The 19,705-nt window shown below is 46.6% G+C and overlaps 1 protein-coding gene across 1 annotated transcript in view; it reads left to right on the top strand.

Moving 5' to 3' along the window:
• LOC135071655 (ephexin-1) overlaps positions 1-19,697 on the top strand; it is a 30,906-nt gene extending 11,209 nt beyond the window's left edge. Inside the window, exons 6-15 of the mRNA XM_063965420.1 lie at positions 2,961-3,105; positions 6,100-6,319; positions 6,879-7,061; positions 8,047-8,251; positions 10,688-10,856; positions 12,151-12,290; positions 12,994-13,143; positions 13,857-13,995; positions 16,515-16,719; positions 17,470-19,697. Of these exons, the coding sequence (XP_063821490.1) occupies positions 2,961-3,105; positions 6,100-6,319; positions 6,879-7,061; positions 8,047-8,251; positions 10,688-10,856; positions 12,151-12,290; positions 12,994-13,143; positions 13,857-13,995; positions 16,515-16,719; positions 17,470-17,636 (1,723 nt within the window). The 3' untranslated portion in view covers positions 17,637-19,697. The remainder of the gene's footprint in view (positions 1-2,960; positions 3,106-6,099; positions 6,320-6,878; positions 7,062-8,046; positions 8,252-10,687; positions 10,857-12,150; positions 12,291-12,993; positions 13,144-13,856; positions 13,996-16,514; positions 16,720-17,469) is intronic.
• The last annotated feature ends 8 nt before the right edge of the window (positions 19,698-19,705 follow it).

The raw sequence follows: 19,705 nt of genomic DNA, 5'->3' as shown, positions 1-19,705 counted from the left end.
AAAGGTAACCTGGTTTAAATAAATTAAATGAAACCATCAATCGAGCTAGTAGGATTTATTTTATTATTCATCAATAATCAAATTCAGAACTTGAATATTCAACTGCAATGTCTGCTCATGAACGCTTCAAACTCGGTACTTCTTTCCCAATTCCATAAAATTCAAAACTTAGAAAGTAACAAAACACTTTAAAATGGGTAGTTGAAACAGACTACAGCTAATTTTCATAGTGGACTGTACTATACGATAAACATGTCAGTCAATTTGACAACCTTTGTCGGAAACATTATTCAATGAAAATATTGTCCGAACCCTTAGTATTTCTCTTCGACAAATACATTAACACACCGTGAACCACTTTTCTTTCACGACTATAAAAATATTTTAGCAATTTAATTCACAAAATCAATTGCACACATTTAAAATAAAGTTTGTTTACACTTTGACAACAATAGACTGACATGCAAGGTGACATGTCAATGAAGTTTTCAGTTACTGTTGCCATTAAAAGAAATTAGTACCATTAGTTTTCCGCAACATGGCGAGGGTTTTTATGTTCCTGGTCAGGCTATATTTTAAAATACCCTTCAGTTGATTTCAGATTTTCCTTTCTACTTTACGGTCTTAGGACCGTCAAAAATACGTAATAATTATTAGGGTTTTAATTAATTTATAATGTTGTTCCCTATTTTTACAAATTAATAAATTAAGTATGAAATGAAATCACCTTATTCACAATTAATTATTTATTTATAAGTTCCTACTTACAAAGTTTACGTATTGCAAAGCAAGTGTTCAAAGTATCCTCCGTTCTGATGAAGGCACAGTCACAACAGTCTAGCACGGCGAAGCGTAGGTTTTTCGCTTTAGTTTTCGCAACACATAAACGTTTTGTCTCACAGTTTCACTAAAACAATCCTTTCATGTAACGCGTTTACACTGTTTATCTCTTCTGCGCATACCAGTCGTTTCAAGTCACTGCAAAAATCGTGGACCGTGGTGGCCAAGCTACTGGACCCCTCGTCCAATCCACTGTTCACCAAACGTATTATTCGCGCACTTGGCGTCCTTATTTGTGGGGGAGTACCATCCTGCTGGTAGTAGAGCATTTGGTGCAACGCCAAGGGTACGTCATCAAGCATTTCGTCTAAGACGTCTTGCAGACACTCCAAGCACCATTTTGATTAAATTATTCGTTGTTTGAATACATTTCAGTCATTTTTGTATTATTTATAACGTGATTTGTGATTGATGGATTTCTCAGTTTTTTACAAGTGTCAAAAAGACATTTTAAAGACAATAGATTGCTTAAAGATATTTAAAAATACAATAAAAAGTAAAAAAGTCTCCATCGCCATCGCCAACATTAGTGATGTGCATGCGTTACGATAATTAGTGATGTGTTTAACAGATTGTCGATAAAATAAAATACTCAAGACTAAAAAAAAATTTTTTCGGGCATTATTTTTTTACGGATTTGTGTTCAGTATCAGTAATATAGTTACCTCTGTAAATATGGCAAGAATGCAAAGTAACACCCTGTATATGACAAAGAAGTTATTCTATTTTAAATGTCTTTATGAAATTAAATTACATTCTTTCTTTAGAATTCTTGTGTCTCCTAAGGTTGATCATATTAAGACGTTGTCCATATCATTTCGGTAATTTACAGACTACCAAAACTTGATTTGTGCAAAAATTTTAACACAAAATGCTAACGTAGTAAAAAGCAAATAAAGATATTCGTATTTTTAAAGGAAACACAAATGAAATGGTCTCATACAATGGACGTAACAAGGAATACCCCTACTAAGTACCAACAGTGAATCAAACAATGACTAATCTAATAGCGTAGGTCACAGAATACTAATTCACTCCTTGGGCTGATTGTCGCATGTTATCATGCAGATTGTACCATGCGCTTTTTGTCTGACTAATGCTAAAATAACAATATTAGCATGTAAATTATGTAATTCTACATACTTACTTACTTTCTAAACTCCAATCTTTTTTTAGTCTTCCAATGTGTTATGTGTTACTTAGTACGGATTAGGTACGTTTAGTAGCTTGTGTTAGGGATTACCTACTTAAGTACGCATACGTCCTAGATGTATGTTAATAGCTATTGATTTTCTTTAAGTTTTCCATTATGTAGGTTAAGGGTGATAGAGTAATATCGATTTCTAGTGTAAAGTCGGTGCGTGTCGCGAGAAGGTAAATTAACGTCTCAATCCCAATAGCAGTGCTTTTAAAATATATTGTGTGGTCTTTTATTGTGTGAACTGAAAGAAACGTGCCATAGAGTTAATAAACTGGTTTAGGGGTCTGGAATCTGATCGGAACTGGACCGAGGCGGATTAATGTGCCTTCTGGAGCACGGAATTGTCTTTCTTATCTGACAATCGGACTGAGTAATGTTTCTCAACTCTTTAAATGTTAAACCAGTCCATCTGAATCCAGACTTCAATTTCGCTTGATTCCAACTTAAGACTGTCGCCCTAGGTCTTCTGATCTTCTCTTAAACTGCTGTAGAGCCACAAGAGGCATGCATTATTTGCACTTAAGTATCTCCTAGGCAACGTCGACAGCACTTTAGGCTAATATTCGTGCTGTTGTATTATTGTTCCTAAGAAGCCACAGTTGATGAGCCGTTTATCCGTACACATAACCTACAGGTGTAGAATATACCCCTTTTTTCGTCAGAAAAATACAAATAATGCATGATTTTGTATACCCACCAGCCGCGGGGACAGCTAGTGGGTTATGTGAGGTTCCCCCTGCCAAAAGGGCAGGGCCTTCCCACTAAATACCTGACGTTGCCCTGTGTAAGCCGAATGAGTCGGGAACGCGGGACATCACCATCGGCGGCAAAACGCCGAAGCATTCGTTCGCGTTCCCTGCTCGGCATTCGGCTCGCTTAATATAATACCCTTATGTTAACAGTAAGATGTTGTCTTCAGGTACGCGGAAGCAGGGCTGTACCAAGTGGGCAACGTGTCATCGTCATCGGGAGCGTCCTCGGGCTCGCATCCCGCGTCGCCGCTGCCGCACTCGCTGTTCACGCACGAGCCGCTCTACCAGTTCTACAACGCGGCTAAAGTCGAGGTAACCCTATACTCTACCATCATAGAAATCTAGAGAGATGCCAACTAATGCGCTGAGTTCGAAACTCAGTGTCGCATTAGAAATTCACACGCATAAAGTAATCAAAATATGTGATCATTATCCACTGCGGTATTACGTACTACGTAAGCAAGGTAAACTGTTAACTATATGACGGCGCTCTGCTGTCATCATTGCTGTCACGAGCAATGTGTTCTGTTTTTGGGCATATTGCTGCGACACAGGCCCCGCCCCCTTGTCACATCTCCCTTTAGTTTCTGTGATCTGTGTCTACGACTTACCTATTTTATTCAGGACTAGTACTTACTGTAAATAATCAAAGCTGCGAGTAGTCATCGGCCGCGGGGCTGGCAAGAGAGTTTCCTTCAAGTCGAATTCTATGACTACGACAGTCGCTTCTTATTTGCGTCTACGACATTCTACGACACTGCTACGAGAATAGGGTATACTACGATCTACGATAGTCGTAGAATGCCCTATCCTCGTAGAGTCTACTACACAAAGACAACCAGGGAGCGGGAGTGAAATCTAATTCTTGTTACTCGACTGCGCCCGAAGGAGGGTTATGTTTTTCGAGTGTATGTATGTATGTATGTAGGTAGGTACATAGAGGGAAACATGTATATTAACATACCTAACGACCTACCTAATAAATAAAACGGTGATCTCTACTTTCACGGTACTCTCTGTCTCCTGGTCGCCTTTATTGTACAAAGGCTCTTTGTATCGATTTGAAAAATAATGTAGGACAACGAAGTAGATTCAGAGGAACTAAATCAATAACCTAGATCTTAGAAACAAATCGAGATAAAGATCGGATCCATTAACGTAGCCATCGTGACGTGACTGTCTGTGTCTTACTTAGTTTATAAGCGAAGTTATATCGATAAAAATATTTGAATAAAGAGTTAACACTCATGTACCTACTTCCTTTATACTTTACAAAGAGTCGAGTAGTACCTATGAATTATTCGACTAAGTACCTGGCTTGTATCCAAAGTCAATAACCACGTTCTAATCAAAAGTTTCCATAATAAACAATGTTTGACTTGAAGGAAGTAAACAGCAACAGCGCTAATCTTCACAGTAAGTACAGGCTGTCCAAGACATTCTTAATATCACACTTAAGTCTTTGCAATATAGTCCATAATCAAAATAACTGTGTAGGTGTTTGTTAATGACTGCACGCACGTTGTTTTGCCGATTGTTAATTGGAACAATTGGGCGGCCTTCAGAATGCTCTAATTGTTATTTTAACGCCATTGACATTGGACGTGCGTCTGGGCACCTAAATTAACCGGTAGTGATAACTCAATCTAATTAGCCACAAATTATAATTTTAACAAAATTAAGTCTTATGTGCCTGCCTGTATTGTGATATTTTTCGTCTTCGATAAAAAACACCATTGAATTTTCGGATAGTTCCAGTTTGTTCTGTAACCTATTAGTACAGTTTGAAAGAGCTCGTGTAGTACTTTCAGGATTAGTAACCAGTTTTTCGATACCTTGTATAGTTTAGAAATAATCGAGTGAGATCACTTATCGTTTCCATCCTGTATAGGTAAGACATTTTGTTGTGTTTCTGTCTTGCTAACATCATTCAAACAACATATTTTTCCTATCACGAAGTTCACTTAATTGATAACCTTGAGCGAGAAAAACTTGAGTTGTCTTTAATAAAATGCATAAGACGTTTTTCCTCCGGAGATATAGCGGCAAATGTGCGTGTAACAATGGCGATTGTTAGGATAAACGATTGTCGCGGTAACAAACGGGCCCACAATGCGACGTCTTCCTGAATGTGGATGACTTCATGATGCGACCGTAATGATGTGGGCTTGGGTGACCTTAATCGATGATTTTCTACCGCGGTATTTAAATATACTCAGAGTAGGTATTAGTATTCGGAAATGGACATGAATAATTAATTTTACACAGAATACATAGCTAATCATGTGTAACTTTGGTCTAAGGATCTAAGGATGATTGCTAAATAAAGAATCAAAGTAAGATAATTTCAATAGGCTTTGAATTTGCTCCTTATGTTAGTCAGTTACATAACAATTTACGGAATATTTAATACATAGTGGAGTTCTGTGCTTCATAAAGATTGTTAATTTTACGCTCTCGTCGCGATAGAGCCCGCATATTAGTAGGCAGATATTATTATTACCGTTACATTGTATTTAATTACCTTACTTCATAGTGTAGGAGAATTACATCATGTTTTGTATATTATTGTAACATTGTAAGTAATTTACATAATACAACGTCGTTGGTAACGACCAATTATTCACTAGAAAATGTTACGTCCATGTTATATGTAGGTACGTGTTTGAATTCCGGTATTTAATATGCGATGTAAATTATCAGCATCCATGCACTAGTTTCCATGATAATCACAGTACACGCGACGTAACTTCAACTCCTGAGATGGTAATTTACTCGTAGGTAGGTAGATACAAGCTTCTTGCTAAGACATTTTAAACGGTATATTATTATGATTAACCGTCAACTTAAACGGACTAAAATCGATGACCGCAGCGACCTGTTCGTCTAGCATGAACAACTTTCGTCTTCGAATCGTTTGCATATTCGATATAATTTGACACTCAATCTTCAAATTAAACGATAACGTGACAATTTTGACTCTCAAAATAAGTTTTGTGCAACCACATCTCATACTAAGTTCACTTTACGACACGTTCACAAGGGTGCTGTTGTAGTTTTCTTACTAAATCTTTTGATGGCGATTCGAGTACGCAAACGATTTGAACTCGAAAGTTTTTCGTGCTAGCCGTACTGTAAGCCTAGATAAATCCATACGTTTATCGTCCAAAACCATCGATAAGATTTTATCATAGCGCGCATCCTATAGGGTTGAAAATTGCGAAATTCCTAGCCCGGCTGGCCGCGCACAAGTATGGCCTTAATTCTATAACCTGTCGTGCTAAATCCTTTCTCTCTCTCCCACAGTCGGTGTGTCGCGAAACGGGAGATTCAGATTCGGACGCGTACGAGGCAAGCGGTGCGGGCGCGTGCCCCCCACTGCCCCCCGTGCCCCCTCTCGCGCCTGACGCGTCGGTGCCCCCGCCGCTGCCTGTGAGGCCCTCCGCGATGGCCCTCGTGGCCCCCAGGGGCCCCGCACGGACCCTCTGGTGTGAAGTGCCGGAGGTCGTCAATTCTGCTGTACTGAGTAAGTTTCCTTTTTCATTAATGCCTCCATGGTCCAGTGCTTAGGCAGTTAGATCACAAAGACTCTCTTGATCGTGATCGTGGGTTCGACTCCCAGATGTAGATATTCAAAATAGTCCGAGAAATATAATTCCGTACTTTGTACCAGCAATAGAGATACTCGTAGAGCAAATCCAAATCACTTTGCAATACATTACATCCCACGATTGTCGACTAATGATATTTTTGTTGTGTCAACTCTAATGCTGACACTTCACCAGTCTCTACTTCTGCTATAACTATCTGGGATCTTCCTCTATGGTATCGCGCTTCCATTTTGTTTTGTACAAACTATGTATAGTAGCATCTATTAGTTTTCAATCAGAGCACAAATGCCTTAAGACGTCCCTGTGATCAATCTCACCTGCTATTGAAACTTGTTCGTAATCCGGTGCTAACTATAATCCTTAGATTCCTTAGCAGCCGCACAGAACAGAGGCGAAATTGAAGAATGGTCATTAAGACTAACCAGAACCAGTGTTGTTCATCATAACACAGTGCTAAATGACTTTCTTCCGTAGGTTCCTTGGCGCCCGCGCAGAAGCGCCTGCAAGAGGCGAAGTTCGAGCTGCTGACGTCAGAGGCGTCCTACCTGAACTCGCTTAACGTGCTGGAGGCACATTTCGTGGCGCACCCCGCCTTCCGCGAGCCACATATACTGTCCCGGGACGACTGGGACACGCTGTTCGCGACCATACTGCCTGGTGAGTGCCCTTTTTTTACCCAGGAAAATGGCCTATCCACACCTACCGCCGGAAGACGGCAGGTTATGTGGGGCTCGAACCCACTAAAAACCTGGGGTGTTCCCTCTGCCGCATAGTGGTCGGCGCCTTGGGTACTAGAAACGACCAAGGCGCACGACTGGGACACGCTGTTTGCTACCATACTGCCTGGAAGGTTCCACAAATATATGGTGTCCCGGGATGACTGGGACACGCTGTTCGCTACCATACTGCTTGGTGAGTTCCACAAATACGTGCTGCCCTGGGAAGACTGGAACATGCTGTTCGCGACCATACTGCCTGGTGAGTTCCACAAATACGTGCTGTCCTGGGACGACTGGAAAACGCTGTTTGCTATCATACTGCCTGGTAAGCTTCACAAATATATGGTGTCCCGGGACGACTGGGACACGCTGTTCGCGACCATACTGCCTGGTGAGTGCCCTGACATAACCTTTACGTCGTTGCGTATAATACATACTGGTCCGGGGGAAGTCCTACCTGAACTCGCTTAACGGCTGGAGGCGCACCCCGGCTTCCGCGAGCCACACGTGCTGTCCCGGGACGACTGGGACACGCTGTTCGCGACCATATTGCCTGGTGAGTCCTACATCCACAACATCATCATTGGGTCATTTTGTCTCCAATGCAAGAGCACAAACTTCTCAAATTCAGAGGCAAATGGATTTGGTCTAGTCTCCCTAAGTCTCCACGCTGGCCAGAAGGATTGAGGAAGCCCCGCCAAAAGAGCACACGACTGAAACCAAACAAAGAAATGCATTGAATCCCCTACCCTGCAGAATTACCTCATCGGAAGGAAGGGGATTTACCCTTTCCAATTACTCTGGTGCTCCATCATTCACCTTAAGTGGAATTCGAACAAAGCTTACAACTACCTTTGTACCTTACAATGATCTACGGCCCTAAGAATCCAAAAGCATAGTTTAATAAACATTTTCTTTCCCAGTGCGCAAGTGCTCGCAACTCCTGATGAACGAGCTGGAGAAGTGCTGGCAGGACAACATCCTTCTAGCTGGCATCTGCGACATCGTGCGCGAGCACGCCGAGCGGCACTTCGCCGTGTACGTCAAGTACTGCGAGCACCAGGCGCTCATGGTGCGCGCGCTGCAGCGGCTGAGAGAAAAGCCGGCGTTCGCTGCAGCGCTGAAGAGGTAAGAACTAATATGTGCTGGTGTAAACATAAAGCGCTTTATGTACGACATCGTGCGGGAACACGTCGAGCGGCACTTCGCCGTCTACGTCAAGTACTGCGAGCACCAGGCGCTCATGGTGCGCGCGCTGCAGCGGCTGAGGGAGAAGCCGGCCTTCGCTGCAGCGCTGAAGAGGTAAGAACTAATATGTGTTGTAGTAAAGATACATCGCTTCATCTGCGACATCGTGCGCGAGCACGCCGAGCGGCACTTCGCCGTGTACGTCAAGTACTGCGAGCACCAAGCGCTTATGGTGCGCGCGCTGCAGCGGCTGAGAGAAAAGCCGGCGTTTGCTGCAGCGCTGAAGAGGTAAGAAACAACTGCTGTATCATACTAGGCTTATTAGTTGAGTACGTCAAGTACTGCGAGCACCAGGCGCTCATGGTGCGCGCGCTGCAGCGGCTGAGAGAAAAGCCGGCCTTCGCTGCAGCGCTGAAGAGGTAAGAAACAACTGCTGTATCATACTAGGCTTATTAGTTGAGTACGTCAAGTACTGCGAGCACCAGGCACTCATGGTGCGCGCGCTGCAGCGGCTGAGAGAGAAGCCGGCGTTTGCTGCAGCGCTGAAGAGGTAAGAAACAACTGCTGTATCATGCTTGGAGTATTAGACTAGTCTACGTCAAGTACTGCGAGCACCAGGCGCTCATGGTGCGCGCGCTGCAGCGGCTGAGAGAGAAGCCGGCCTTCGCTGCAGCGCTGAAGAGGTAAGAACTAATATGTGTTGGTGTAAACATAAAGCGCTTTATGTACGACATCGTGCGGGAACACGCCGAGCGGCACTTCGCCGTCTACGTCAAGTACTGCGAGCACCAAGCGCTCATGGTGCGCGCGCTGCAGCGGCTGAGAGAGAAGCCGGCCTTCGTTGCAGCGCTGAAGAGGTAAGAACCATTTGTGTTGTTGTAAAGATACAGCGCTTTATCTGCGACATCGTGCGCGAGCACGCCGAGCGGCACTTCGCCGTGTACGTCAAGTACTGCGAGCACCAAGCGCTTATGGTGCGCGCGCTGCAGCGGCTGAGAGAAAAGCCGGCGTTTGCTGCAGCGCTGAAGAGGTAAGAAACAATTAGATAAAGCGCTTCATCTGTGACATAGTGCGCGAGCACGCTGAATGGTACTTCGCCGTATACGTCAAGTACTGCGAGCACCAGGCACTCATGGTGCGCGCGCTGCAGCGGCTGAGAGAAGCCGGCCTTCGCTGCAGCGCTGAAGAGGTAAGAAACAACTGCGGTATCATACTAGGCTTATTAGTTGAGTACGTCAAGTACTGCGAGCACCAGGCGCTCATGGTGCGCGCGCTGCAGCGGCTGAGAGAAAAGCCGGCCTTCGCTGCAGCGCTGAAGAGGTAAGAAACAACTGCAGTATCATACTAGGCTTATTAGTTGAGTACGTCAAGTACTGCGAGCACCAGGCGCTCATGGTGCGCGCGCTGCAGCGGCTGAGAGAGAAGCCGGCCTTCGCTGCAGCGCTGAAGAGGTAAGAAACAACTGCGGTATCATACTAGGCTTATTAGTTGAGTACGTCAAGTACTGCGAGCACCAGGCGCTCATGGTGCGCGCGCTGCAGCGGCTGAGAGAGAAGCCGGCCTTCGCTGCAGCGCTGAAGAGGTAAGAAACAACTGCGGTATCATACTAGGCTTATTAGTTGAGTACGTCAAGTACTGCGAGCACCAGGCGCTCATGGTGCGCGCGCTGCAGCGGCTGAGAGAGAAGCCGGCCTTCGCTGCAGCGCTGAAGAGGTGAAAAACAACTGCTGTATCAAGCTTGTAGTTTTAGACTGTCAACGTCAAGTACTGCGAGCACCAGGCGCTAATGGTGCACGCGCTACAGCGGCTAAGCGAAAAGCCGGCGTTTGCTGCAGCGTTGAAGAGGTAAGAAACAACTGCTGTATCTTAGTAAGCTTATTAGTTGAGTACGTCAAGTACTGCAAACACCAGGCGCTCATGGTACGAGCCCTGCAGCGGCTGAAAGAAAAACCGGCGTTTGCAGATTAACTAGCGTCTTTCGAACGTTGTCGTCTTGCCAACGCCCACACAACATCGACGCGGCACTGGTTTAGCGTCGCCGTTACGCCAACACTAAACAGCTGCCGAACGCAGAGGTTGCACAATGGAATAAGGATTTTGCGTCAATTGGACGGAAAAAACATTGAGTTGGCGGTCATAGCGATGTTGAATCGGCGCCATGTCACGTCAACGCTGCGCGTGCGCAGGCAAAACGGCAACGCTCGATAGGCGGTATTTGGGGGTGGGTTTAGATATTTTGTATGTAATCAATGAACACGCGATGGAGGACTGTTGTGGACGCCCTCTGCCCCATCTAGGGGACTAGGACCTTAAAAGTCAAGTAAGTATAAATGAACAAAACTGTGTGTTAATCATAACATTCTCACGTGTCTACAGACTGGAGAGCCACCCGGCGTGCCAGTCGCTGTCGCTGCACAGCTTCCTGATGCTGCCGATGCAGCGGGTCACGCGCCTGCCGCTGCTGCTGGACGCCGTGCTCAAGCACCTGCCGCCGCAGGACCCCGAGTACCAGGGCTGCATGCTGGCGCTCGCCACGCTCAACGGAGTGAGTACCATAGGCTTGACACTAGTGATGTACAAGACTCGACGCGTCGAGTCCTATTTTTGAAGCCTCGAGGCGGAATGACAAGACTCAGTGAGCTCGGTAGGCTCGGTGCCCCGAGCTTAGCCGAGCTGCGAGCTCTCTGAGCTATGCCTCGAGCCTTTAAAAAAGCTCGAGCCTTCTAAAGAGCTCGAACCTTCGAAAAAAATAAAAAAACATCACCTACATTGATTTTTATTATAAGATTCTTAAAATTTACTTATATTTTATTTTGTTAGGAAAAGTTATAATTCTAATCGTATGTAGTCATTATTTGATTTGTGTCCTTTTGTGAAAAACGTTTTTCAAATATGTATTTTATTGTAGACCATCAGAATTTCTGCAGTTTTATTAAATAGAACGATCTTAACACAAAAGTTAACTGGGCTTTCAAAAGGCTTGAGCTTTCAAAAAGGCTCGAGCTCTGCGAAAGACTCCAAGCTTCATACAAACGAGGCGAGCCCTGAAAAAGGCTCGAACTCTAAAAAAGACTTCCGATTCGTCGAGCTTCATACAAACGAGGCGAGCCCTGTAAACGACTCTGAGCTCTCGGCAAAAGGACTCGGAAGCCTCAAGCCTTGTAGGTACATCACTACTTGACACCCAGATTTGGTGTTGATATTGAATTAATAGACGCTTTAGCAAAAACCACAAGAGCTACATGCTAGTTTGAGCCTCTCTCAGTCATCATCATCCTCATCATCATCTCAGCCACAGGACGTCCACTGCTGAACATAGGACTCCCCCAATGCTTTCCATCTTGCCCGGTTAGCGGCCTGCGTCCAGCGTCTTTCTGCTACCTTTATGATGTCGTCGGTCCACCTTGTGGGTGGATGTCCCACGCTGCGTTTTTTGCGCGGCCTTCACCCCAGAAGTACCATGTTTACTACAAAATGAAATGAAGTTCAAAATCATTTTAGGAAAACTTCTAATAAATGGTCTGTCAAGCACGATATCATCACTCACCACTACATACCTCAGCTACTTAACCTTTGGCGTTTCGACGAAGTACCGAAGTTAGCCGAGTAGTGTAGTCAGACACTTCATGTTCAAACTTCAAGACGCTTTTGGGTCCTTTGACCCGGGTGCAATACTGGCAATAATCAGAAATAGCAAAGCAAGGCAAGTTAGCTCGAAGTGAAGTACGTGTCCACCACACTATCTTACTTCGATTAACTTCGGCCAACTTGACGAGTAGTGTAGCTGATGAGGTAAAATAATCATAGAACCACTCTCTCAATGATCCCTTTGTCCCCAGTTCGTATCACAGTGCAACGAAGGCGCTCGGAATACTGAACGAGTCGAGGAGATGTTCCGACTCGCTCAGATCATCGAGTTCCCGCCGCACATCCGCGACCCGCCACTCCTTGGCCCGGCCTGCGGGCGACGGGATAGAAGGTAAATTGAACTCTAAAACAAGAGGGTTAAGGGTCATTAGTCCATGCTCGAAAACGCGCGCAACACGGAGCGGGACGAGGAGATGTTCCGACTCGCTCAGATCATCGAGTTCCCGCCGCACATCCGCGACCCGCCGCTCATGGGCCCGGCCTGCGGACGACGGGATAGAAGGTAAATTGAACTCTAAAACAAGAGGGTTAAGGGTCATTAGTCCATGCTCGAAAACGCGCACAACACGAAGCGGGTCGAGAAAATGTTCCGGCTCGCTCAGATCATCGAGTTCCCGCCGCATATCCGCGATCCGCCACTCCTGGACCCGGCCTGCGGACGACGGGATAGAAGGTAAATTGAACTCTAATGCCCGTAATCACAATCAATATCTAATTTTTAAGTGACCCTTATGGTAACGCATAACAGGAATTTTGTTTTCAAAGGGGCTACTTAAAAATTGGGGATTAATGGTAAAAAGGGGCATAAAATTGAAAAGGAGACAAAATTGAATAAAGATGTTTCATTTTACATTGCCTTTAGCGACCATTAAAATTGTTACGTGCGTATTTTGTGTACCTAACCCCTTTCAAACGTTGTATGGCAAAGTGAGTGTGTCAGCCTTGGATCTAAACTATTATTTCCGCAGTTTATGTTTGACTTGGTGAGCTATATGTATGATTTGGTAAGCAAGGTTATCGATATCTTCTCGCAGGCCGGTACGCTGGCTGGTGCGGTCGGGCGAGATGACGCAGCTGGTGTGGAAGGCGGACGAGCTGAAGCTGACGTTCGGCAAGAAGTTCCACAAGCTGCCGCTGCACCTGTTCCTCTTCAACGACCTGCTCGTCATCACCAAGAAGAAGAGGTCAGTCTTTTGACAATTATTTTTTTTATTTCAACCTAATGCCGTCCACTCGTGGACAAAGATCACCACGAATTTCCACAAAGATCTCCTCGGATTTCCATTATTACCGGCCCTAGACCGCGGCAATCATGAATGCGGGCAGCATTTTAGCATTTCTGTGATTTTCGTGAGATCGTCGGTTCATAGATTGGCAAGCTTTGAGGCCTGCATATATCATGTTTTCTGGTTCGTGGTCGCCACTCGATATTTTTTCTGCATTACACAAATAATGTAGCATAATCAACTTACAACTTCGTTTCCACAAAATGGCGTTCACTGCTGAAAAAAAGCCTCTTTCAAGAATATCAACAACGACTGGTCGAGCGCTGTCCCCATCCAGTGCCTTTCGCGACCTTCACCAGGGTATTAGTGTGAATTTACATCAAACGTATTCGATATTATCGACTGCGCAAAAAAATGATAATAAATGTATGACGAATGGTACAGCGCCCCTAGCGGGTACTTTCAAGAATTAAAATCTTCATAGATTTTTTTTGACGCACTCGATATCGAATACGTTTTATGTACTCAAACGTTTTCACTAGTGAGCGCGTTAAAAAATGTCAACTCGCACTAGGCCCTCTGATCGTCTGACATTCTTGTAGATGTGTACAAGCGATCAATAGCAATAAAAAGCACCTTTAACCGGTTGTAATAAAGTACATTATCCACAGCGAGGAGTCATACGTAGCCGTGGACCACTGCGCCCGCTCACTACTGGAGGTGTGCGGCAGCGACGGCGGCGCGGCAGCTGCGCGACACGCGCTGCTGCTCACGCTGCTCGAGAACCACGAGGGACGCACCGTCGAGATGGTGCGTATGGCTCTTGTAATAGAGCACATTATCCCTTAGCGAGGAGTCGTACGTGGCGGCAAGACACGCGCTGCTGCTCACGCTGCTCGAGAACCACGAGGGACGCACCGTCGAGATGGTACGTATGGCTCTTGTAATAGAGCACATTATCCCTTAGCGAGGAGTCGTGCGTGGCGGCACGCGCTGCTGCTCACGCTGCTTGAGAACCACGAGGGACGCACCGTCGAGATGGTGCGTATGGCTCTTATAATAGAGTGCATTATCCCCTACCTTAGCGAAGACGTGAACCACACCACGAGGGACGCACCGTCGAGATGGTGCGTATGACTCTTGTAATAGAGTGCATTATCCCCTGTCTTAGCGAGGAGTATACGTGGCCGCGGACCACGCCACGAGGGCCGCACCGTCGAGATGGTGTTTATGGCTCTTGTAATAAGGTACATTATCCCCTACCTTAGCGAGGAGTCGTACGTGGCCGTGACCACTGCGCGCGCTCGCTGCTGGCTGTGGGTCACGCTGCTCGAGAACCACGAGGGACGCACCGTCGAGATGGTGCGTATGGCTCTTGTAATAGAGCACATTATCCCGTAGCGAGGAGTCGTACGTGGCCGTGGACCACGCCACGAGTGGCGTACCGTCGAGATGGTGCGTATGTCTCTTGTAATAGAGTGCATTATCCCTTAGTGAGGAGTCGTACGTGGCGACAGCGACGGCGGCGCGGCGGCGGCGCGACACGCGCTGCTGCTCACGCTGCTCGAGAACCACGAGGGACGCACCGTCGAGATGGTGCGTATGGCTCTTGTAATAGAGTGCATTATCCCTTAGCGAGGAGTCGTACGTGCCCGTGGACCACGCCACGAGGGGCGTACCGTCGAGATGATGCGTATGACTCTTGTAATAGAGCACATTATCCCTTAGCGAGGAGTCGTACGTGGCGGCACGCGCTGCTGCTCACGCTGCTTGAGAACCACGAGGAACGCACCGTCGAGATGGTGCGTATGGCTCTTGTAATAGAGTGCATTATCCCCTGCCTTAGCGAGGAGTATACGTGGCCGCGGACCACGCCACGAGGGCCGCACCGTCGAGATGGTGCGTATGGCTCTTGTAATAGAGCACATTATCCCTTAGCGAGGAGTCGTACGTGGCGGCAGCGACGGCGGCGCGGCGGCGGCGCGACATGCGCTGCTGCTCACGCTGCTCGAGAACCACGAGGGCCGCACCGTCGAGATGGTGCGTATGGCTCTTGTAATAGAGCACATTATCCCCTGCCTTAGCGAGGAATCGTACGTGGCGGCGCGACACGCGCTTCTGCTCACGCTGCTCGAGAACCACGAGGGACGCACCGTCGAGATGGTGCGTATGGCTCTTGTAATAGAGTGCATTATCCCCTATCTTAGCGAGGAGTCGTACGTGGCCGCGGACCACCACCGCGTGGACGCACCATCGAGATGGTGAGCACTACTACATAGAATATAATACATACACTAGGGTATCCCGCATACTAGCGTCTTTCGTTTCGGCAACGTCGACGCAACGCCCATTGGCGCCGCATTCTGCGTAGATCCGGCGTTCGGCAGCCATTAAGTATTGGCGTCGCGGTGACTGTGAACCAGTGACGTGCCGACGCTGGACGAGTGCTGACAAGAAAACGACGCTCGAAAGACGCTAGTGTGGAGGATCCGTAAATCAACCTAATATTTACATGACTTGTTCGGGATAGGTGTATGCGTAAGCGCAGCTAGCGCATGCGTGGATATGCAATGGCAATGTGCCTGTAAATGGAATACCCCACACTCGTCTTTTATTGATGGTCACAATTAATGTCTTTGAGAAACAAAAACCTGTTCCAGCAACCCATTGAGGTGTAAACTTTTAGCCCAACAGATGTCCTTTATTTTTAGTGGTAAATCGTTTATCGCCTAATCAATAAGTGTATGTTCCGATATAGCATTGCGAGCATTGCTCTGCTTCACACCCACTAGCGAGAGCACTGAGCAGTAATCGCAGCGCTATATCAATGTGCTTAGTGCGAGTTTGCATTGAACGTTTTCGCATCACTAGTGAGTGCGTCAAAAAATCTATGAAGATTTTAAGAAAGTATCCGCAAGGGGCGCTGCACAATCTTTCATATATTTTTTACGCAGTCGCTAGCGATGACGTTTCGTGTAAACTCGTACTAAGCACTCGGAACATTTAGGTCTCGTCTCGATGTTAATTTGTCCTTGTTTTTGTTGCTGTCGGCCGTTTGGTGTAGTGGTTCAGAACGGACTACTATGCCGAGAGGTCCCGGGTTCAATTCACGGCCGGGCAGAAATTGAAATGATGAATTTTAATTTCTGTGACGGGTCTGGGTGTTACTATGTATAATATGTATGTATTTAAAAACAAAGTATATAAGTAGTATATCCGTTAAGCTAGCACCCATAAAACAAGCATATTAATTGCTTACTTTGGGGCTAGATGGCGCTGTGTGAGATTGTCCAAAGATATTTATTATATTATTATTATTTTCCCCGCAGCTGATGTCGTGCCCGAGCGAGACGGACGCGTCGCGCTGGAGCGAGGCGCTGGCGCCGCCGGCCGACGGCGCGGAGGGCGAGGCGGTCTACGCCGGCTGGGACTGTCCGCAGGTGGCTGCGCTCTACGCCTACCGCGCCGCCCAGCCCGACGAGCTGCCGCTGGCCGAGGGAGACATCGTCAACGTCACGCGCAAGACCAGCGAGGGTAGGTCGCTAGCTGGGACACTGTCACTGTCACGCGTGACACCAGCGGCCGGGACTGCCCGCAGGTGGCCGCGCTCTACGCCTACCGCGCCGCCCAGCCCGACGAGCTGCCGCTGGCCGAGGGAGACATCGTCAACGTCACGCGCAAGACCAGCGAGGGTAGGTCGCTAGCTGGGACACTGTCACTGTCACGCGTGACACCAGCGGCCGGGACTGCCCGCAGGTGGCCGCGCTCTACGCCTACCGCGCCGCCCAGCCCGACGAGCTGCCGCTGGCCGAGGGAGACATCGTCAACGTCACGCGCAAGACCAGCGAGGGTAGGTCGCTAGCTGGGACACTGTCACTGTCACGCGTGACACCAGCGGCCGGGACTGCCCGCAGGTGGTACTTCTCACGAGCAAAACCAGCGAGAATCACGGGACTCATCCTCTTGTGGTCACCGGAACTTAATAGTCAACTAGCAACGACTGTTGTTTATAATCAACATTCGCGTGAGATGTCCTAAAGATTTGCCAATTTATCCTTAAGGCTACGTTTTTATTGATGCGGAGTAAAGTAAACTTTAGACGTGCTCATATTTAAGCAGCATGTAAAATGTACAAAAACACCGCACGGCTCTCAGTCCTGTATCAATCAAAACGCGACCTAACACCCATTCCCACAGAGTTGAAACTAATCAGTGTTATCCCCGCAGGTTGGTACTACGGCGACTATCCACACAGAGTCCATACTAATCAGTGTTATCCCCTAGGTTGGTACTACGGCGAGCGAACGCGCGACGGCGAGGCGGGCTGGTTCCCGGGCGCGTATACGGCGGAGATTGCGTCTCCTCACGTGCGCGCGCGCAACCTGCGCCAGCGGTACCGCCTGCTCGCGCTCTCCGCCACCTACCTCGCGCACAAGCGCCGCCCACTTTGAGGCAAGCCACGCCCACTGGATTTGACAGCTGAACGGATCGCAAGCGTCGCCCCCTCTGAGGCAAGCCACGCCCACTGGATTTGACAGCTGAACGGATCGCCAATATTGTCAGATGCTGAGCAAGCCACGCCCACTCCGGACTTGACAAAAACGAAATCGCTAACATTGTCCGATGTATAGTTAGCGCCGCTCTGAGGGAAGCGACGCCCACTCTGGATTTGACAGCTGAACGGGTTCGCCAATACTGTCGGATGCATACTTAGCGCCGCTCGGAGACAAAAGGCTGCTGGTGTCTCCGGATTTTGAAAGAACAAGATCGTCACTACCGCTCATCTCCAACTCTCAAATGCGCTGCCTGCTCAGAGCGATTAACACCTACATTTGCTCCAGGTTGGGCAGCTGAGTGAATCGGCACCGGTCTGAGCGGCCTACTTTCTCTCGCTCCAGATTCCACTCCGGACTTGACAAAAACAAGATCGCTAACATTGTCGGATGTATACTTAGCGCCGCTCTGAGGGAAGCGACGCCCACTGGATTTGACAGCTGAACGGGATTGCCAACGCTATTGAATGTATACTTAGCGCCGCTCTGAGAAAAGAGGCTGCTGGTGCCTCCAGATTTGAGAAAACAAGATCGTCACTAATCCACTCATCTCCAACTACCAAGAGCGCTGCCTGCTCAGAGCGACTAACCTACACTCGGTCCAGATTGGGCAGCTGAGTGAATCGGCACCGGTCTGAGCGGCCTACTTTCTCTCGCTCCGGATTAAACAGCTGAGCGGATCGCCAATCACCACTCGACCGCTCATCTCCAGGCAACGCTCTTAAATACGCGGCAGCTCTAAGGAAACGAAGACACCTTTAAACCTTGGTGACAAAGACTGCTATGCGGCAATTGCCCGTTTAGATAAGTACTAACGGCGTGAGAGACGACCGCTTGAAAAACATTACATTTTTAAACAGGTTTCCGAAGTTCTGAATTTACGCGCGCGTAACTTAGATTAAGGTGTCGCCACTACATTACCACATTTAAATAACAAATTAGTCATTCTGATACTGGTTTCCGGCTTAATTAAACTGTGAGCCAGCAACCGTTATGAGATAAAATATTTACGATATCAAGTTATACGACTTTGAACCTAATCTTTGGCAGGAAAGAATTGCATTCTACGAAACGGACATGGTGCTCCTATAGAATCTACTGTATATCTAGAATAACTACACCTAATTTTCCTTATTTCACTAGTTACTGAAAGACATCACAAAAACTAAATAATATCACAGTCTGACAAACACTTAGTAGTTTACCTATTAGCTTTAACAATCCAAAAAATATTGACACATTGAAACCACAACTACTCGTATATCAAATGGTGCTCACTTTTTGGAACCGCGGTCCTCGCGAAGTTTGGTAGGAGTTATTTAGGAAGTCTGTAATTTGCACTATTAAGTGTGACGCACTAGAACGACGCTCGTCCGTCCAGACACTGCCTTTACTTAGACGTAAGAAGCGTACTTTTGGACACGTTTACTAACACGGTGCTCGCTGTCGCCCACTCGATGGGACGGGGCTGACTCTCAAAGAGTATTCTTTATAATGCTATGTTTAATTATTGTTAGATGTGAAATGTACAGTTACGCATGAGATTCACGGCAATTTATTGTACAGAATATTTTCTAATTAGGAACCTTTACTGATTAGTTGTTAAGTTTACGAGTGTATTCGCCCACTATATTGTGTAGTTTGTATGTCTCCGCTTCGCTTGACCGCAATTTCTTAAATTACCTAGTCATATAAGCGAATGAGTCAAATGTTATATTATTACATATTTTTCGATGTTCACGGATAAATTTCATTATAATAAATTGTATTAACATTCCGTTTAATGACATTAGCAGGCAATGAAATTGTAATAAGTATCATCACCAATATCTATTGTACTTACTTTAGTAAATTATTGTTTTGTATATAGAGTTAATGACATGTATTAGTCGGTGAGATCTATTTATAGTTATGTAATAATGATGAATATTATCAAATATAATAAATTTCTTTAAAGCATGTTATTT

The sequence above is a fragment of the Ostrinia nubilalis genome, chromosome 5 (genome assembly GCF_963855985.1).
Source record: "Ostrinia nubilalis chromosome 5, ilOstNubi1.1, whole genome shotgun sequence".
Taxonomy (NCBI): Eukaryota; Metazoa; Arthropoda; class Insecta; order Lepidoptera; family Crambidae; genus Ostrinia; species Ostrinia nubilalis.
The sequence above is the reverse complement of the archived record's forward strand: the minus strand, read 5'-3'. Positions and strand labels throughout refer to the sequence as shown.